General features: G+C 35.8%; 3 protein-coding genes, 1 long non-coding RNA gene and 1 pseudogene across 5 annotated transcripts; 2 read left to right on the top strand and 3 right to left on the bottom strand.

Moving 5' to 3' along the window:
- Nucleotides 1–398: 398 nt before the first annotated feature.
- On the bottom strand, nt 399–1,304 carry LOC103858566 (auxin-responsive protein SAUR50). The gene has a single exon (XM_009136311.3). The coding sequence runs from the start codon at nt 1,163–1,165 to the stop codon at nt 848–850; it is 318 nt and encodes a 105-aa protein (XP_009134559.1). The 5' UTR covers nt 1,166–1,304; the 3' UTR covers nt 399–847.
- Nucleotides 1,305–4,974: 3,670 nt separating this feature from the next.
- Nucleotides 4,975–9,220, bottom strand: LOC108872159. Its single transcript, XM_033274400.1, has 2 exons — nt 7,375–9,220; nt 4,975–7,169 (listed from the first exon to the last, which is right to left on the bottom strand). The coding sequence occupies exon 2, from the start codon at nt 6,217–6,219 to the stop codon at nt 5,050–5,052; it is 1,170 nt and encodes a 389-aa protein (XP_033130291.1). The 5' UTR covers nt 6,220–7,169; nt 7,375–9,220; the 3' UTR covers nt 4,975–5,049.
- A 232-nt stretch (nt 9,221–9,452) lies between these two features.
- LOC103857635 (auxin-induced protein X15) lies at nt 9,453–10,067 on the top strand. Its single transcript, XM_009135194.3, has one exon. It carries the CDS (start codon nt 9,564–9,566, stop codon nt 9,858–9,860), a length of 297 nt encoding a protein of 98 aa, XP_009133442.1. The 5' UTR covers nt 9,453–9,563; the 3' UTR covers nt 9,861–10,067.
- A 1,333-nt stretch (nt 10,068–11,400) lies between these two features.
- Nucleotides 11,401–12,901, top strand: LOC103856992 (annotated as a pseudogene).
- Nucleotides 12,902–13,039: 138 nt separating this feature from the next.
- On the bottom strand, nt 13,040–16,258 carry LOC108870928. 2 transcript variants are annotated; one of them, XR_001957598.2, is made up of 6 exons: nt 15,775–16,258; nt 15,553–15,689; nt 15,336–15,470; nt 14,798–15,156; nt 14,578–14,700; nt 13,040–14,462 (listed from the first exon to the last, which is right to left on the bottom strand). It is a non-coding gene; the product is annotated as an uncharacterized LOC108870928 (long non-coding RNA). The 2 variants fall into 2 exon arrangements; XR_001957602.2 differs by having other exon boundaries at nt 13,040–14,306.
- Between the last annotated feature and the right edge of the window lie 2,525 nt (nt 16,259–18,783).

Raw genomic sequence — 18,783 nt, 5'->3', positions numbered from 1 at the left:
CAATTACTAGAGACAAATATGCTTTTAGTCAAAAAAAAAAACTCAGTCGGATTATAGAAACCTAATTTAGAAGAAGAATAAAGATGCGTAGAGTAGTATTACTCTCTAGGTTTGATATTTCGACTCTAGCAATTATATTTTCCTTGTTTCAAGAAAAGAAAACAATTGTATTTTCCTCCAGCACGTAACTTTTTCAAGAAACTCATGAATATATATTTTTTAATAATATTGAGTCGTCTTTTTTTTTTGAACACATAATATTGAGTCGTCTAAATTGAGATCTTCTGTGTTGCGGTTGGATCAATTTATTCGTTGTTTATCGTGGATAATATATTGTCATTTTAAGATGTTCAGGTGCCACATATAATAAACGTAATTATTAATTTAATAAAACACAGAATGGAAGCTTTAATTTATACTACATCACTCGCACAAATCTCAAAAAAAATACTTACATCCGAGAAAAAAAACATTGAAAAGACTCATACAAAGATTGAACATTTCTTCGTTTCAAGGAACTCGAACGATCACAATATTCAAACCTTAAAAAAAAATGGCCAATACAACTTGCGGAAATCATCTATTAGCGCAAACCACCACTTATCAGCTCAATGGAAAAAAAAACATACATGTTCCATCGAATACTAACCCCATTAGGGGGAATTAATGAACTAATTAAAACCCGATGGAGATTTACATGATCCGTGTAGAGAATGATCTTTTAGGTGGATCTTACAGGTTTAGAATTAGTCCAGGAAAAAAAAACCATTTGGATAACAAATTATTATCCAAAGGCAAAAATAAAAGAATCTTAGTCTTGATCATAATGTAAAATTCTCTCTGCGTCTTATCGGATCATGGATGTTAGAGAGAGAAAAACGACTTCTTCACAAGGGATGGTGAGTCCACCCATGTCGTGGTGGAAACCGAACTCTTCCTCTGCTTGTTGAAGAAGGATCAGAAATTCGGGATGAGACAAGAAGGTGATTGGTACGATGTACCTCGTACGCTTTTCGCCTACGTAAACAGGAAAATGTCCCTTTGGTACGTCAAGAGGGAGGCCTTCCTCGTCGTAGCATTGTTTCTTACCTAAGCTCGAGCACCTCTTGAGGATTTGCTTTAACATTGCTGTTTGTGTTACCTTAGAAGATCTCTTTACCGCCATTGTTTTAGTTTTAGCTAGTGTTTGACTTCTTGATGAGATGAGGGAGCGAGGAGACAATTTGGAGGAGAAAAGAGAAGTGTTTGATGAGAGATAGGTTGCGAAAAGGGGTTATTTATGGAGGAGGATGAGGATAGAATGCTAAAGCAATATTACTATTATTTTTGAAGTTCTTACATTATCTCATCTTCACTTAATACTAATATATAATCAAATTATTATCAGTAATCTAAAATTTGGTTAGTGCCGTCTTGTAAGACTCTTCCAAAATATAATTATACATTTCGAACGAAAATTCAGCAGCCAGTTGTATGAGGGAATTATCATATCGAGTATAAGAAAATGGAAACTACGAATTTATTATAAATAAAAACTAATATGATTTTTTGAGCTGATTATTTAAAGAACGGCGATGAGGGTAATTTAGATGTTTTAAATATTAGTATGTCTATTCCAATAGTTTCACTTGCATATTATAGAGAACTATGATTATTATATTGATATTAATAATTTAATATATAACTGTAGATATATACAGTTTTATTTTTAAGGAGCAGAAGAAAAGCAGGAGGGATATAGAAACGCATGTGACAGTGTGGGATCCAAACCCATTGCGATTTAATTTCATTGTTGGTCCTCCCCAAGACACCATGGTCCCTCCTCTCACTCTCGTTCATTAGCTATTGTCATAAATAGGGAAAATATCAATGTGGTAACTATACTTTATAATTATGTACGAATAGGTATGTAAATATGTACCACAGTTAAGTACATATTATATGTTTTCCATTAATATATTTGGTTAAGCGTGTAGAGTTGAAAGCATGCATTTGATTTATTACCTCTAGTTTATGATATTTTTTGTTGGTCATCTTTAAATACTATCCTCGGTAATTAGATTCTAAGTAATCACAAACTAGCAGCCATAATGTACACTCTAACTAAAGTGGACAAATATGTAGTCAAGGAGAGAGAATCAATCCATTGTCTACACCAACAAATTAAACGGTGTCATCGCCGGACTAGAATCAAGATAATATTTAAACACTAGATAGAGACCTGCGCCTTGCGCAGGATGAGATAATTTATAGAATGTTTATTTTACTAATTTTGAGTTTACGATATGTAACAAACTAATTATTTTGAAAGTTAGTCATAATAGTGGAACAATAGAACATGTTCATAATTAATATACCTTGTCTTGTGCTAAAATGATGGACTCAAACTAATTTTTTAGTCATATTTTTTTAATTCCGCACTATATATAATTTTATTTCCATTTTGCACTAATATATATTAGTGTTCTGATGGTGTATTGATTATACATACAAAAAAAATTATCAAGAAATATAAATTGTGCATCACTCAAATTTTAAATATGGTATATATATGCATTAATTTAGGTGCTGCAATAAATTAGGACAATATATTAAAAACATTATATAACTATAAATTTTTTAAAAAATATTTCAAAGAAGATATCTTTACATATAATGTATCATAAGTCATAACTTATGACAACTGTCATTAAATTTAAATTAGACATGCTATCCTGTTAACTATGAATAAAAATTAAATTGTGATAGCATATATATTGTTTTGTAGATACTTCTAAAGATTATAAATAGAAAAATGTGTATTTCTAAAATTATATTTACACAGTTTTGAGAATGGATTATTCACAAATAAAATTTAAATGTATTTATTTTTTTCAAAAAAATCAGTTAATTTTTTTTCATATTATGTAAACTCATGTTATACTGAATGTATTAGTTATAATATTTGTTTGTCTTGGTTACATTACATAAAGTACATGTTATTAAAGTGGACCCACCACATATAGTAAAGTTGAATTCGTTTTAAATCTTAAAAAATCAAATAATTTATTTAGTTTTGTCTTTGTACAAATAAATAGATCATATGTTTAATATTGTAGTGGTACTACGATGGTTTGATGATATGTTATTATGAACCATATTTTAATAAGAAATATTGAATTGATGTCTTCTAACCTTTTTTGTTGGTCAATGATGTCTTGTAAACTTAACAAACGCTAAAGATTTTTTTTGTTCAAACAAACATACACTAAAGATTTTTCAAAAAAAACATACACTAAAGTTATTAATACAATATCATAATATTATAGTATGGGTGTCGATATATAAGGGATAGTTCAAAACATTATACTTATCAATTGGCGGACGGGCCCAGACGACATCTATTATAACATCCAATAGTTTAGTTTTGTTTTATATTATGAATACGGATGGTTTAAAAATAAGTTGGACCAATGGCACCAATTGTAATTAATCTAGTTATTAAAGGATAGTTTTAAAAGTCTTATGAGAATGCATAAGAAAGTGACACATCACCATAATGGCAATGATGTAAATAAACTACTAAATTAAGGTTACTATCCTAAATTGCTTCCCTTTTAATAAGAAAGGGATTATAAGTTTGCTGTATCTACATCTTTTAAAATTAAAATAGGCTTTTTTTTATAACACTGAGAAACAAAGTAACGAGGACAAGTATGATGTTCACAAAGGGAGCACCGAAAATAAAACACCACAGCTGAAACAAAGGATACCAGTAGGCATCCAAGAAGGATGTGTAAGAAAAAGATAATGTAAGAGGAAACACATAAACATGTTGGGTGAAAGGTCGATCCTTCCTCTAGTTGGAAGAAGCTTCCAGAGACAGCAGTTGGTGAAGCCAAGCAGGTTCATGCTGTGCCATGTATGATTGATAGCGCCGATCTCGTGTTACACTCACGGCAATAGCTGCAGCAGCCTCATTACGTTCTTGCAAGGCGTGATCCAGGCTCCAACCATTAATCCCATTGAGAAGTTGGTTTATAGATTGCACCACCCCAGTGAACTCAAGGTGGTGCAATGGCTCACAAAGAACATTATGGAGTTGTTCAGATGAAGCTTCGAAGATAACGTTGACTTGGTGAGTGTTATGCATGCATTCCACCGCCCAGAGCATTGCCCATAGATCTGCTTCCGCTTTGGATCGCATGAAGGAGTATGAACGTCTGCTATGCATAATGGTTTGACCATCTTCTCCACGTAGAATCCACGAAGCTCCACTCGGGTGGTGGGGGTCTACCCATGATGAACCCACGTTACACTTCAAACACCCAGACGGTGGCTTAATCCATCCAATATTTTCTTCTGTTCTTACCACAACATCTACTATCTTCGTGTTTGTCTTAAGGATCATGGTCTTCTGCCATGAGGAAGCTTCCTCAAAGGCCCTCGATGCAATGGTGTAGGCCGATACCGTCTTGTTATCAAAGGCCAATGCATTCCTCGCCTTCCATACTTCCCATACAAGCCAAGGGAAAACACTACGCGTATTGGGATCTCCCTCATTTGAGTTGTATATCTTCAAGAGATGTAAGAAGTTTAGGAATACAGAGTTCCTTGAAAAACCATTTTGAGGTAATGGAATATTGGCAAGGTCCCAAACTTCTTTTGCCTTTTCACACACGAAAAGCATATGGCAAATGCTTTCAGATTCTCTTGAGCAGTTAGAGCAAGTGGTATCAATCTGAATACCCCGAGTGGTAAGACGCTCCTTAACTGCCAAAGCTCCTTAATTAAAATAGGCTAATCACGCGATTTGAAACTATTATATACTTTCTTTTCAACATATATATATATATATATATATGTATATTTTTTTTTGAACACTACTTTCATTAATACTTAAAACATTCGGACTACACTTTCAAGCAGGAATAATCCTGGTTCTACCAACAGAACAAGAGACAATACAACATAAATGATAAGAGTAGAGAAACCTCTAGGATAAATTGACAGCGAATTCTGAGTAAAGCTCGAATGCGTCGAAATAAAGTTCACGGCAAAGCCGGAAAGTTAAAACTTAGTCACATTAAATAGTGACGTTGATAGACAATCTACACCTCGAAATATCGTCGAAACGAAATCCGTTGCATCTTCAGGCCCCGTACGAACCGCTCCACAAGATAACAAAACGGTTAGAGATTTTGACAACTTCATCTGCTTTATAGCAGGAGAGATGACACTTCTCATGGAGAAGGTCTTCGATGATGGTACTGGTGAATCCATTGACAACCACAAAAGTAAGGATCGCTTCTGAATCGAATGATATAACATCGTGTTCACAATAGTTTGGATCAAAGGTTCGGTGAATCCATCGAGACTCATTGAAAAACTATTAAATAAAACCAAATCTTTGTCCTTGGTCTTCTCATTAAAATTAATATTTTGAGAGATAGAGAATGGGCTGACACCTTTTGCAAATGGCATGGGCCTGGCCCATATAGATGAAAAGGAAGGGCTGATGTCAGCATTACCCTCAACGGATCTGAACTTTACGAGCAGCGTGCGTGCGGCGGAATTAGGGCACACCTCATTGGCGGGGTGAAGGACGGTGGCGCAAGATGGAGGATAGGAGACCGTGAAGATCGGAAGTTTAGGGATTGAGCAGCCACCGAGGAGAGGTACGGAATCCCGTTTGTAACGTGAAGTTGATGAACTACGGTGGCTTGAGGTGTTCTTTACGTCTGAGCTTTGAGCTTTATCTGAGAGTAGCTCAGATCCGGAGAAACCCGTGGAGGTCCTCTCAGATCTGGAGCGCAGCTGAAAGTTGAACTCAGAAAGGGGGAAGAGGTGATGTGAGGCGCCATTTGTGCAAGCGTAGTGAGTTGCAGATCTGTTGCAGATAGAGAGCCATCCCTTTTGTGGGTCGAGGCAGGGAGAGGTGGTCTTTGTACCGCAATTCCAGGATTCCCCGGTGAAGGATGCAGGTCCGGTGGTCTCCAAAACCCGAGCAGAGACCACAAAGGTCTTCTCCAGTTTTGTTATCTCAAGATCCAGAATAAATGATTGAGGAAAGGCGAAATAAGTGACAGAACGAGAGTTTTGACTTGGAGCAAAAGAAACCATGAAGAAGAAGATGGGACGGAGGCGACGCCGGCGAGCTCCCGCTCTACCGGCGTCGGAGCACGAGTGTCTTGGTAAGCGCGTCAGAGAGAGTTTGATTCCCGTTAAGCACCTTTTCATTAATTTCCCTGATTAAAAGATGAGTACAGATATGGATTATATATATGTATATTTATTTATTTAAATTTCTTAGGGCATCTCCATCACTACTCCATTTTTTCCTCTAAAATGGAGTAAAAGTAAATATGAAGTAAGAAATGCTCCAACCCAACTCCATATCTCACTCTATAATGAAATTTACTCCATAAATGGAATAATCTATTTTTTTGTTTGTTCATCACTCCATTATGGAGTGGGATATGGAGTAGGATTGGAGCAATTTTACTTCATTTTCACTTTTACTACATTTTAAAGGAAAAAATGAAGTTTAACATTGGAGATGCTCTTAGGACTTTAAAACATGATTAATGGGTGTTCTTAGGTTGTGGTTCTTAACGGAATATAAGAAACCGTCTATTAACTTTTAACTAAAAAGCTAAGAACCGATTTTTAAATATTTTATTTAAAAATCGGTTCTTAGTTTTTTTTAGTTAAAAGACGTTTCTTATATTCCGTTAAAAACCTCATCATAAGAACCTTCCATTGATCATACTCTAAAGCTAACAAATTGCCAGATTCACAACTGTCATGTGAGTCCAAAGACGAATATTGTAACCAATAGAAACCAATGCAAATGTATTACCAGCAAACAAAACTATTTAATTACAACCATTTGATAATAGAATATCTTTTTGAGATAACACCTTGTAACAAATGCATGAAAATACAGAAAAAAAATGAGAAAGAGTCGCCTTTGACTCTTGTCGGCAAGTAACTGTATTTGTTTATAATATATTGACAATGTTCGATGGTTATATGCTTAAAGACAGCGAGCATTTAATAGATCTTTGTATCTGGTCGTAAAAGGTTAGGGACAAAAGAACATGTAAAAGTCTCACAATCTCGAGCTTCCCATCTTTGTAACTTGTGATGTTCCTCTTCCTAATCCACGGCGTCGGCCATAATGCAGACTGTAGATATATTATAAGTTCAATGAAACATATTACAAAAGTTAATTAAGTAAATGACGTGACTATTTCTCTTTTTCAGAACATTTTAACTTTTGAAGTATGTTTATTCTTGGTCATTTAGTGCAATTGCCTTGTGTATTATTTTATTCTGTTTGAGCAAAGGATGTTCTAAAAATCCTAAAAAATCAGATAGCAACGATTGTACTTGTAATACACGCAACTCTGCAAAGGTTAAACTTTGATCTCGAGTTGATTATTCTTGCGGGTTACATCCGAAATCAATCACATCAACCAACAGGTGAATAAGAATAATATGGAATCATGTTTTCTCTCTTATCAACCACAAATGGAGAGAAAGAGAGAGAGAGAGGGAGAGAGAGATTGGGGTCGTTGTCAGAGAGAGAGAGAGAGAGGCTAGGAAGCATGTTCTGCGAACGAGATTTGTTTGGGAAAATTTTGGAGTGAAAGAGGGAGAAAATTACGGATCTTTGAAGGGACAACATCGCCTTACGGACTGAAAAAGACGCGTCGTTATTCTTTCGTCTCATCGACCAACCACATGAAAGCCCTTCCCCATGTTACTCTTGCTTCCTCCAATCCTCCTCCTTCCCTACCTAATACTGTCCTCTTTTGTACAGCTTTCCATTTTTACACCTTTCTTTTTATTACGGACAGATTTATTTAGAACTGAATTTGTCTGCTCGAATTTAAGAAATTCTTGTATCTCTGTTTTCTACTTCCGTGGCCAGAAATCAGAAAACCCCTTGAAAATCTGTCCTGTTATTACAACTCTGCTCTTTGTTCAAAAAAAACGCTCTTCATCTCCAAGTTTATTATTATCATTTTTTTTTAAATATAAAAAAAAACTCTAGAATCTGAGAAAAAAACCAGTCAAGTACAAGAAGAAAAAAACTCGGAGGTGCGATGTATGTTTCGTATAGGAAGTGATTGAATCTAGGTTCTATGTTCACGTGAAAGAAAAACCATGAGCTCTGTTACTAAGTCAAATAAAAAATATAGGTGGCAAGATCTGACGTGAAATTTAGGGTCTTTCATCACATGCATGGATGGGCTGCAGCAAACTTGGATCCAAAAGAGACATAATATTGTGAGCTCAGACTGGCTAGTTTTTCTTGTACGATGATCAATCAACAGTTGAACTTCAAAAGTGTAACATCAAGGGTAAAAAAAAAGAAACAGAGTGGCACCTAGAGAAAAGGATCAAGATGGCAAAAGATAGGACTAAGCTTTCGTTAGCCACATATGCTAATTAAATGGGAGTTGAGGTAGGGTTTTGAGGTACTTAATTTGGCATGTGAGGCTTAATTATTTCTCTGAGTTCATTATAATAAATCAAATAATGGAATACATACATAAGAAAGTAAAAATCCTCTCTTTCCCCGTTTGACCTGGTAACTGCACCTGAGGGTTTATCCCATTTCCACGTCTCTACGGGGGTCGGTGTAGGATGAAAAACAAGGGTTTACTAACTTAACTAACAAAAGGGCGAAAAAGAAGGATCATAATTTACTTAATGGGGACAAAGAAACCATTACAAAGACGTAAGCAAATACAAAACAGTGCAAATTAGAGGGAATTAAGTCGTTTAATGTATGCGCTTGGACTTCTATTTAAAATTTGTTTGGGCCTATATAATTGCGAATGTGTATTATTAATTGTGGTGTTCAATCTTCCGCGAAAGAAGTTAAAAAAAAAAAAGAGAATCAAATCTGTGAGAATATAAAGCTTCCAAATCGGAAATTTAACAACATTTACGATATGATAAATTTTAACAACATTCCATCTCTTATGTTTATACTTTATAGAAAGTGTTATTTCAATATTTACGATATGATGTCCTACATGATAACTTCATTGGGGCTATTTGTCTCAAGGACATCATCACAAGCCAAATCTCTCTATAGATTATGTAGGGACTTGAAGATGTGAACCTAAAGAACCATCTCTATCACTGATTAAGTAGTAACTTCTTCTCAGTGATATTTAAAAGAGAGGACCACATGACTTGATCATATACAGACAAAGTCACAAAAACCTTCAACATTTTCTGTGGCAGGAATTGAAAATTGACAAGTTATAATGTCTTATCTAACTAACAAGTGGTCATGTTGATTTGTGTCTTCACATCAGAAATGATGAAGTTGATCACTAGCGGTCCCTTACATACCATGCCGTGGTCCGGCAAAGCCATGTGCTGGTTGGTGTTAATTTATGAACTGAAACTTGTCTAACCAAAATAAAACGTTATCTTCAAACAATGCCCTTATCTATATATACTGGACTCATCATTAGGTCCTTTTTATGCTCTTCAAGTTCTCACATTCAGCAGTAAAGAATTAAACTTACAATTCAAGAAACACACAAAGACAATCCATGGCGATCAGGGTACCTCGCGTGTTACAATCATCAAAGCAGATTCTCCGTCAAGCAAAACTGTTCTCTTCTTCTTCCTCTAGCTCTATTGATGTTCCAAAAGGCTACTTAGCGGTTTACATAGGAGAAAGGAAGATGAAGAGATTTGTAGTTCCCATTTCGTACTTGAAGGAACCTTCATTTCAAAATCTACTAAGAAGGGCAGAGGAAGAATATGGATATGATCATCCAATGGGTGGCCTCACAATTCCTTGCAGTGAAGAAACCTTTATCAACCTTGCTTCTCGCCTCAACTGATCGATCATGCATGGCTCACTCGAATAACCTTTTTTCATTATTGATTTGTACATTTTTTTCTATTCCGAATTAGTTTTCTTCAAGAGATGAGATGAGGATGACATCTCTCCTTGAAAGTGAAACAGAGACATTGTAACACTCTTTTTTCCTCACTTAAAAAGTGAGTTGATTCAAATATATTAAACCCCATGCATGATTCATCAAGTACTCATCATTCTTGAGAATGTTAAACTTCAGTTTTCAGGCAAACTCGCCAAGGATATAACAACTCAATGGTCCACGAGTTGTGGTAAAACGATTGTCAAAAATATACAGGGCCGGCTTACAAGGGGGACAAGCAGTGCGCCGCCCCGGGTCCGAGTCCGTGTCCCCCCATGTAATGATAAATAAGGGGCCCAATTTTTTATAAATCTATATTTTTATATATAAAAAAATTATAAATACAATAAATAAAATCGAAAAGGGTCCAAAATTATTTGATATGTATATAGTTTTATTTTCATTATAAAATATACAAAATATTATTGATTAAATTTTAAAAATATTTTAAACATTATCTCTATATAAATTTTAGAGAGTAAAAAATTTTTTTTTGCCCTAGGGCCCCTATCAGTGTTGAGCCGGCCCTGAAAATATACTACAAGACACTAAGACAGTTTCATTACCAAGTCAGCTCTCAGACACGTAAACGTTAAGATCAGAGGTAAAGAAAAAAACTGAACCGTATTTCCCAAGTTTGAAAGATTACATATCACGACTCAAGTATTCTAATTTTAAAAGAAAAACTTATACTACTCCAGACGGAAGCTGGAGAACAAGCTGCCGTCCGAAAACACTGCACAAAGACAAAAATAAATGGTTGAATCGTTTATACTTTGTAAAAATAAAATAGCTACTGTTTGATTAATTTTAACCATGCATATAAAAAATATTGCATGGATTACAAGAAAACATCAAATAAAAGAGTATAATGAAAGAGGAGGGGTCGGGATCGAAGCACAAGAAGTGTGACTATCTTTTTCCATAAATATTAAAGTTTTTCTTCTAACCATCATGTGATTCGCTTCAATTTGGGTTTGGTTGCACGTATACACAGTCATTAATTCATTTGTTGTTTTTACATAAATTACATATATAGCATGTGACCACTGACAAAAACAGTTAACAAAATATATTCATGGTCATCCTGCAGTCACTTTATTAACTTTACCTCCGGTTACTCTCCTTTCTACTTGATTTGCTAGTTTTTAATTCTTTTGTATCTATATGTGTTTCATGCAATAAAAAGGTAAATGTGAAAGCCTTTGTTGTATAAATATAAATAAAGAAATATAAAAGTCAAATTGTTTCAACCACACTGAATGAAAGGTATAATATTATTGCTGAATAGACATAATTACAATTTACAACAATAAGATGGACCATGATAATAACTAAATAAATGAAAATTCCATTCCATGACGATACCACCAAATAAAAGAAACCGCCGAATTATTGGTGGTAAAAAAAAAACAGATTATGAAGTAATAATTAAGTTCATTTAACAACAAAAATAACTATGATAAGACCATTATATAAACGAGAGGGAGCCTCTATAATCATATCATCTTCTCCACTAATACTTAAATCTAGATATAGTTTCTTTTCTTCTTATAAACATCGTATACTCCATTTTAAGGAAACGGGAGAGTACACGTAGTGTGTCAGAGGGTGAGAATCCCAATGAGGATCTTACCAGAGCCTCGAGGTTCGGTTCCATGCCTCATTCTCCTCGTGTCGTCGGTTCTATTTTCAGCGACTCTATCCCTCGCTCGTGTCGTCGAAGTTGTTGGTTACGCCGAGAGCAAAATCAAAAATCCCCGTGCATTCTCAGGTAACCAACCACCAGGATTAATAATATCTTTTTTGTTATATAGTATGTAGTGTGGTTATTTAAAAGATGTGTGGGTATTACTACTTTTATGATTTTATCAAGGACTCCGAGTGACGATTGAATGTAAGGGGGAGAAAGGGCATTTTGTTACAAAAGGTTCTGGAAACATTGATGAGGAAGGAAAGTTCGGTCTGAAAGTCTTCCTCATGACATTATCTCTGACGACGGAGCTTTAAAGGAGGAGTGCTATGCTCAGCTTCACAGTGCGGAGGGAGCACCTTGTCCGGCTCACGACGGCCTTGAGTCAAACAAGATCGTGTTTCTATACACATCCGGAGACAAACACATTTTGGGCCTCAAACAAAACCTGAGGTTTACACCTGAACTTTGTGTTTCCAAATTCTTTTGGCCTATGCCTAAGTTCCCTCATTTTAAGGGATTTGAACACATTTCCCTTTACCTCCACTGTTTCCTAAATTCAAGAAACCTTGCCCACCTCCCCTTGAGGAAGTTCCACCACCACCAACGGTAGAGATTCCGCCACCTGTCCCGGTTCACGATCCATCCCCAAAGGTGGAGCTTCCACCACCGGCTCCTAAGAAGTCTTGTCCTCCTATATCGCCGAAGATAGAGCACCCACCTCCTGTTCCCGTTTACAAGCCGCCACCAAAGATAGAGCATTCACCTCCTAAGAAGCCATGCCCACCGCCGGTTCACGTATACAAGCCGCCACCGAAGAAAGTTGATCCACCGCCGGTTCCAGTTCACAAGATACCACCAAAGAAGGCATGCCCCCCAAAGATCGAGCTCCCACCACCAGTCCCGATCTACAAGCCGCCGGCGAAGATAGAGCATCCACCAATCTACGTGCCACCGGTGGTGATTCCGAAGAAGCCATGTCCACCACTTTCAAAGTTTCCACCTCTTCCTCCTAAATACATTCACCATCCCAAGTTCGGCAAATGGCCTCCCTTGCCAACACACCCTTGAAACTTTAAACGTTTACTCGTATTTTAAAAAAAAATTATTGCATGCATGTTTAATATTTTGGTTGCTTTTGTCTCATTTAATCTTTGTTTGCTTTATCTCCGATCGAGTTATATATATATGTAGACTGTTTGCGTAATTATTCCAGCAATAATATGGTAATGATTTCCTTTCTCTTTTACTAGGGGCGTAATCCCCGCGCAAGCGCGGGGCGCGGGGTCGGTAATATAATTGTGTCTATGCATAAATATTTAGTTTGAAGGTATACTTGAAGAAGATGTCGTGCTTTGATGTGGTCTTTGATTTATCAGTATTTGTATTTTTAGGTTTGAGGTTGGCTATTGACGTGTGATTATTTTATGTGTTTCGGGTGGTGTATGATTTTTGTTGTTGTAGCAGAATAGTTTATTTTATGGTGTTTAATGGGTGTTGTGTTATTTGAGACTAATGTTTTTTTTTTGTTTACATATTTGAAACTAAAATGATTTTAGAAGCTTTTAGGGTGTTCTAGTTTTAAAGGGATTTAGGTGAATTTTACAGTAATATGCATAAAGAAATCAAACTTGGCCATTAACATATATATACGGTGGTCTCCTTCCTCACCAGGTTAAACATAACCAGTCTAGCGTCCAGATATCCTTTTCTTTTGGATCTGAACTCTTTTCTTTATGATGTACTTGTACAGTTGCATATGGCGTAGTGAGTATAAACAGAGAAGTCTCTACTTGCATGAAGAGCTCTAGTGACAATGAAGACAGTTTTGAGATGCCATTCATTTCAACTCAGGGATATGTGTTAAGTGTAATGTATTTCCTCAGATCAAAACAGAGTCACAAGGCAAATGTAAAGATGAAATAATAACTATATTAGAAATAGAACTGTGTTTACAAGCACTCAAGAACCTTGAGAGGTTTATGATGGAGTACTCTCACCTCACCCTTTAACACTTGATTGATCTAAACTCTAGACAGCTCTTATAAATTATTCTTGCTTAGGGACTCCTTTAAATAGTGGATCCTTCATGCTCTTCTCGTGAGCCAACTTGCACTCTTCTTTGAGCCAACTTTCACATCATCCATCATCCCATCTCCATGTCATCAATCCACACTTACAATTTGACAGTGTGGTTTGGAGCAGAGTTTACTCAAGAGAGACCTCTGATCTGGATGACTATCAAATTGAACATGAATTTAAATTGGAGTCACCACAATCCTGAAAATATTATACAACCATCAGCTTGGATTGACTATCTTTTATGAGTATTTTTCTAATCAGGTAAGTAAAATTCTCTGAGACTCTTTTGAAGCTGTTGGTGCCAAGGCGATGGTGGTAGGACATACTCCTCAGTTATCAGGCTTAAGCTTGTACATTTATCTAAACTCATTCCCAAATATCTTAAACACAAGATTCTGTAGAAAAACTGTGATGAAATATGTTTTTTTCCCTTGTTAGTGAATATGGTTGCAGCATATGGAGAGTTGATGTGAGAATGTCCAGTGGTATTCATGACTCTAGACCAGAGGTATTTGGCAATCTTGGCTCTTGATTAGAGATGATGACTGGCTCTGGTGTTGTTTCTTCAGATTCTGGAGATAAGAGGGAACAAAGCTAGAGTTATATATAAAAAAAAAAAAAGAGAAACAACTGCGACCGAGAAATATGAAAAATATTTATTATTGTTTTATTTTATTTTAAGTCAAAGTATATGTGGGTTCCAGATGTCCCGTTGAGAAATAGGCAGCCTGCATAATGGGAAGTTAGTTATGATATTGTTGCTAATAAACACATCTCTTACAAATAATGCGTTTGAAGTTTTGACAAAATGCAAGAAAGATTATAAATACTCAGTTTCCTCACCTCCAGAAACTTAGGGACTGATGCTATTGACCAAGAAAAGTTTTGGCTCAGAGCCGTAGATTTCGAGTTTGTTATGAAATGCGAAAAAGCTAAGCCAACAGACTGATACTCAAATTCACATCCCTGCAAAGTATCAATGACATTGAGATTAATGGAAAATAAGATAACTTGCGAAGTTGTAAGAGATGTCAAACACTGGAGTTCCAACTAAAGTGAGTACCTTTCTAGACACAGCATAACATGTTGTGTTCAGTGTGTCCTATCATTTTGTGCTCTTGATAGAACTGACCTCACCAAGCAGAGTAAACGAATTCGCCATTAATGGATTTGCTGCTTGATAGAGAGAGAGAGATCTTTGGGATTTCATTTCGATGTGACTCTTAATCCCAAGCAACGAAGCCATTTATAGATGGAGCTTCAATCGGTTACATTGGAGGATGATACGGCCGAGTTAATTCGAGATAGTGGGAGGAGTGGTGCTGAAGATGTAAATGCAGAGATTAATGTTTCAAGAGGACCACCGTAGGCAGTGAGATGTGATGAGTCAGGTTTGCAGACTCTCGAGCTCAAGATGTGAAACTGTGAAAAAAAAAAGAGTAGGCTTTCAAAGACAAAGTGATTATCTCGTTTACTAAAAAAGCAAAATAAAACTCTGACTCCTCACATCTTAGCATACGATCCAAACTTTGAAAAATTTACAAAGTGATTGATCTCGTTAACTTCAGATAAATGAACTTAAAAAGCGTTGGATGCTGTACCTCCATCACATACACCGCTGCCGTCCTCTCTGTAGCAGTCTATGAATTCTCGTTCCCAAAAATATATCAATTCTCCGGTCTTGATCTTGTTTATACCGTCCACCGCTCCAACCACCGTGAGTGCCCAATAACTTCCTATTTTATCAAACACAACCACAATCTCAACCGCAATGGCGATGCACAAAATCCAATCATGCAAATAAATAACGAATCATACCACATATGTGTCCCTGATTTTTGACTGGTACGACAGCTCCTTCCTTTCTCCAGTTAAGGTCACGACTGAACCCCCTCGAAAAGAGGGACGGTAGTCAGGAGCGGGACCAGCAGGATGAATCCATGTATCACCAAATTCTGCAATCAAAGATTGAACATTAGATCATCGGCTCAGGGCAAAATAGAAGATTTGAGAAAAGAAAAATGGTTTTCGTTACAGTACCTTCTCATCAAGAAGGAGTAGAGTGATTCCCATGAATTCACCATGCTTCTTTATGTTTTTCGAGTCCCAAAGACAGAGTAAACTGACAACAATGAACTGGCCAGATCATTCGACGCGGAGAGCCTCAAACGCGGAGTGCGAAACAACAGCATCTCATATTTATAGATTTGAGACTGAGGAAAGGGAGACGTCGACATGGAATCTGGATCCAATGGGATTAACTATTATGGCAGAATTAATACATAAGTGGAGGCGAAGAGATGAGACTCTGCAAAGCCAAGACGGCAAGGTTGAGTTATGGAAGAGAAAGTAACATGGAAGCCCTAATCCGGCGACGCTTACGCAGAGTTTGACTAATTTATCAGACCAAACACTGAAGACAGAAATCAGACCAAACCCAAACCAGTCGGACAAAGTAAACCGAACAATAAGTAGGCCCCACATTATTTATTAAATGGACACGTGGACAGCCTTAGGAGAGGCAAAAGTGCCTCATTATATATAAGATTATGATGAGATTATCATCAGTGTAGAAATTTGACGACATATCTTATTTTTTCTTGAGGGTTGCAGTGACATAAACTGAGTGATATTTCAAAAAGGGCAATTGTCAATAATAGCACATTTTGATTTTTTGTCTAAAAAATGACACTAGAAGAAGAAAGTCATAAAAATGACATTCATTAAAGGGTAAAATATTCTTAATATCCTTGGTTTAAAATTAAATAAACAAACAAAAATAAGTAAAAACAAATAAAATAAAAATAAAAAAAGGAAAAAAAGAATTTTTTTTATAGTTTCAGATTCTATGTTTTCAGATTCAAAATTTTTTATAATTTTTATAATTTTTTTTTTTTTGAAATTTTATTTTTATAATTCAAAAATACTTTTTGAAACTGTTTTTAAATTTTAATTTTTTAGTATTTATTTTTTATTTTATAAAATTTTAAACTCTAATTCCAAAACCCCATCCCTTAACTCTAAACCCTAAGATTTAGATTAATTAATCCAAGGGGTATAAGTGTATATTTACCTTTTTAATGAAACATATTTTTGTGACTTTGAGCCTTGAGTGCTAGTTTGGAAACAAAAACTTGATTTGGTGTTATCATAGTCTTTTTCTCTTTAAAAAATATGAAGTGACATTTTATTATTTGAATAAGTGTAATTAAACGGCCAATTATTTAAGGATTAGTGAAAAAAATATGAAAATATTGTTACAATAAATATTTGTAGTCAACTAGAAGCAGACCCATTAGAGAGAAAAAAAAGGCGATCGATAATAAAAAAAAATGGTGACGCGGACAATGACAAGGGATTAGTATTAGCAGTGGCGTCGAGTGTATTCGTAGGTTCGAGCTTCATTTTGAAGAAGAAAGGTCTCAAACGTGCTGCTGCCAATGGAACCCCTGCTGGTTCGTCCCCGCTCCTTTTTATATTCTGAATTGGATTTTGATATCGGAATGATTTTTTTGTCTGGTAAGAATATCATGTTTGAACCACTCACCACCTTGTTAGTGGTCCGGACTGGACTGGACTGGTATGGGCAAAACACAGAGAGCATAGCATCTGAGATATGTGGATTCATCACGGTGCTGACAGGAACAGTTATACTGCATGCGACGAGGGAAGAGGAAGAAACTTCTTCGGGAACGTTGAGATGGTAGGAATCAGGGAAGAGCTTTAACGAAGAACTAGATTTTGATCCGCGCTTTCAAAACGCGGATTTATTTATTTATTTTTTCAATTGACAAATATTTAGTAAATATCATATTTTTATATATTTGTGTTTTATTTTATAAAAGACTTAAAATTTTTATTTGTATTTATCGTATTTCATTTTAAATGACTATTTATGTTTAAAAATTAAACTTTATTTCTTTAATAAATTAAGTTGGTATAACTCTGATAAATTAATTTTATTATGTGGTTAATATTTTAATAAAAAAATTATATACTTTTAATAAAGATTTATATTTTTCAATGAAAAAATTCAATTTTTTTATGAATGTTTAAATTATATTAAGAAAAGAAAAGAAAAATAATTAAGAATAGTTAAAAAAAAAATTATTTGAACTTGGACTCAATGGCCCAAAGGAAAAAAAATGTGAAAATTGGATCTGATTTCTTAATCGGCCCAAATAGCCCAAGAGAGATCTGATGTGGGCTGGATCCGAAAAAAATGATCCAATATAGATGTGTTATTAATATTACTTGATTGCCCTTAATGAAACATGCAATGCTAGTAAAGAAAAGGGCAGACTAAAGTAAAAAAGACAATAGGATCCTGCTTTAATAGTATAGATATCTAGTAAGCTTGCACAGTCCTAAGTATTTTTTTTTTTGAACAAACAGACTTACATTACTCAAAGGGGGTTTACACTCCATGAATGGAGTTCATTACAGACATAGACAGAGCTGATTTTGCCACCAAATCAGCATCTGAATTAAAGTTCCTAGATATGAAAGTGAAAGAAATTGCATCAAAGAAAGACATAAAGTGATAGATATCAAACATGATACCGAACAGTTCAGGTTGAGTCCCTCCCCTCTTCAAGAGCTTAATCAGAGAGAGAGAGTCGGAGAGAACTGCCAGGGATCAGACGTTTGAATAAACCGCAAGGGCGACCGCCCGATGGATAGCTAAGGCTTCCGCCATTAAAGCTGAAGAGAACATGGCTGTGAGCTTCCGAAACAGTTGCAAGGTTCGGAGCGTTATAGCCTGAGAAAACCCCACCTATGCCACAAGTTCCCGACACTGAATTCCACGCTGCATCAACATTGCATACAAGCATACCTGTCAGGTTTGCGGGAGGGGGGTAACTGGACCGAGGCAGGGAGCCAGTGTGAGTAGAGGTGTACTGAGATGTGCCCTTCTGGCTTGCTTGCGCTTCACTCCACTCTTTTGCATCAGTTATACTCTTAAGAACTATCTCTTGTGCTGTGTAGGTTTTGTTTTCAAACACCAACTTGTTTCGAGACTTCCAAAGGTTCCAAATAATCCAAGGT

Source organism: Brassica rapa, chromosome A01, assembly GCF_000309985.2.
Source record: "Brassica rapa cultivar Chiifu-401-42 chromosome A01, CAAS_Brap_v3.01, whole genome shotgun sequence".
In the NCBI taxonomy this organism is placed as follows: domain Eukaryota; kingdom Viridiplantae; phylum Streptophyta; class Magnoliopsida; order Brassicales; family Brassicaceae; genus Brassica; species Brassica rapa.
The sequence above is the reverse complement of the archived record's forward strand: the minus strand, read 5'-3'. Positions and strand labels throughout refer to the sequence as shown.

Coding starts and splice junctions, on each gene's coding strand:
- LOC103858566 (XM_009136311.3), bottom strand. CDS start 1,165: ATGGCGGTAAAGAGATCTTCTAAGGTAACACAAACAGCAATGTTAAAG.
- LOC108872159 (XM_033274400.1), bottom strand. CDS start 6,219: ATGAAAAGGTGCTTAACGGGAATCAAACTCTCTCTGACGCGCTTACCA.
- LOC103857635 (XM_009135194.3), top strand. CDS start 9,564: ATGGCGATCAGGGTACCTCGCGTGTTACAATCATCAAAGCAGATTCTC.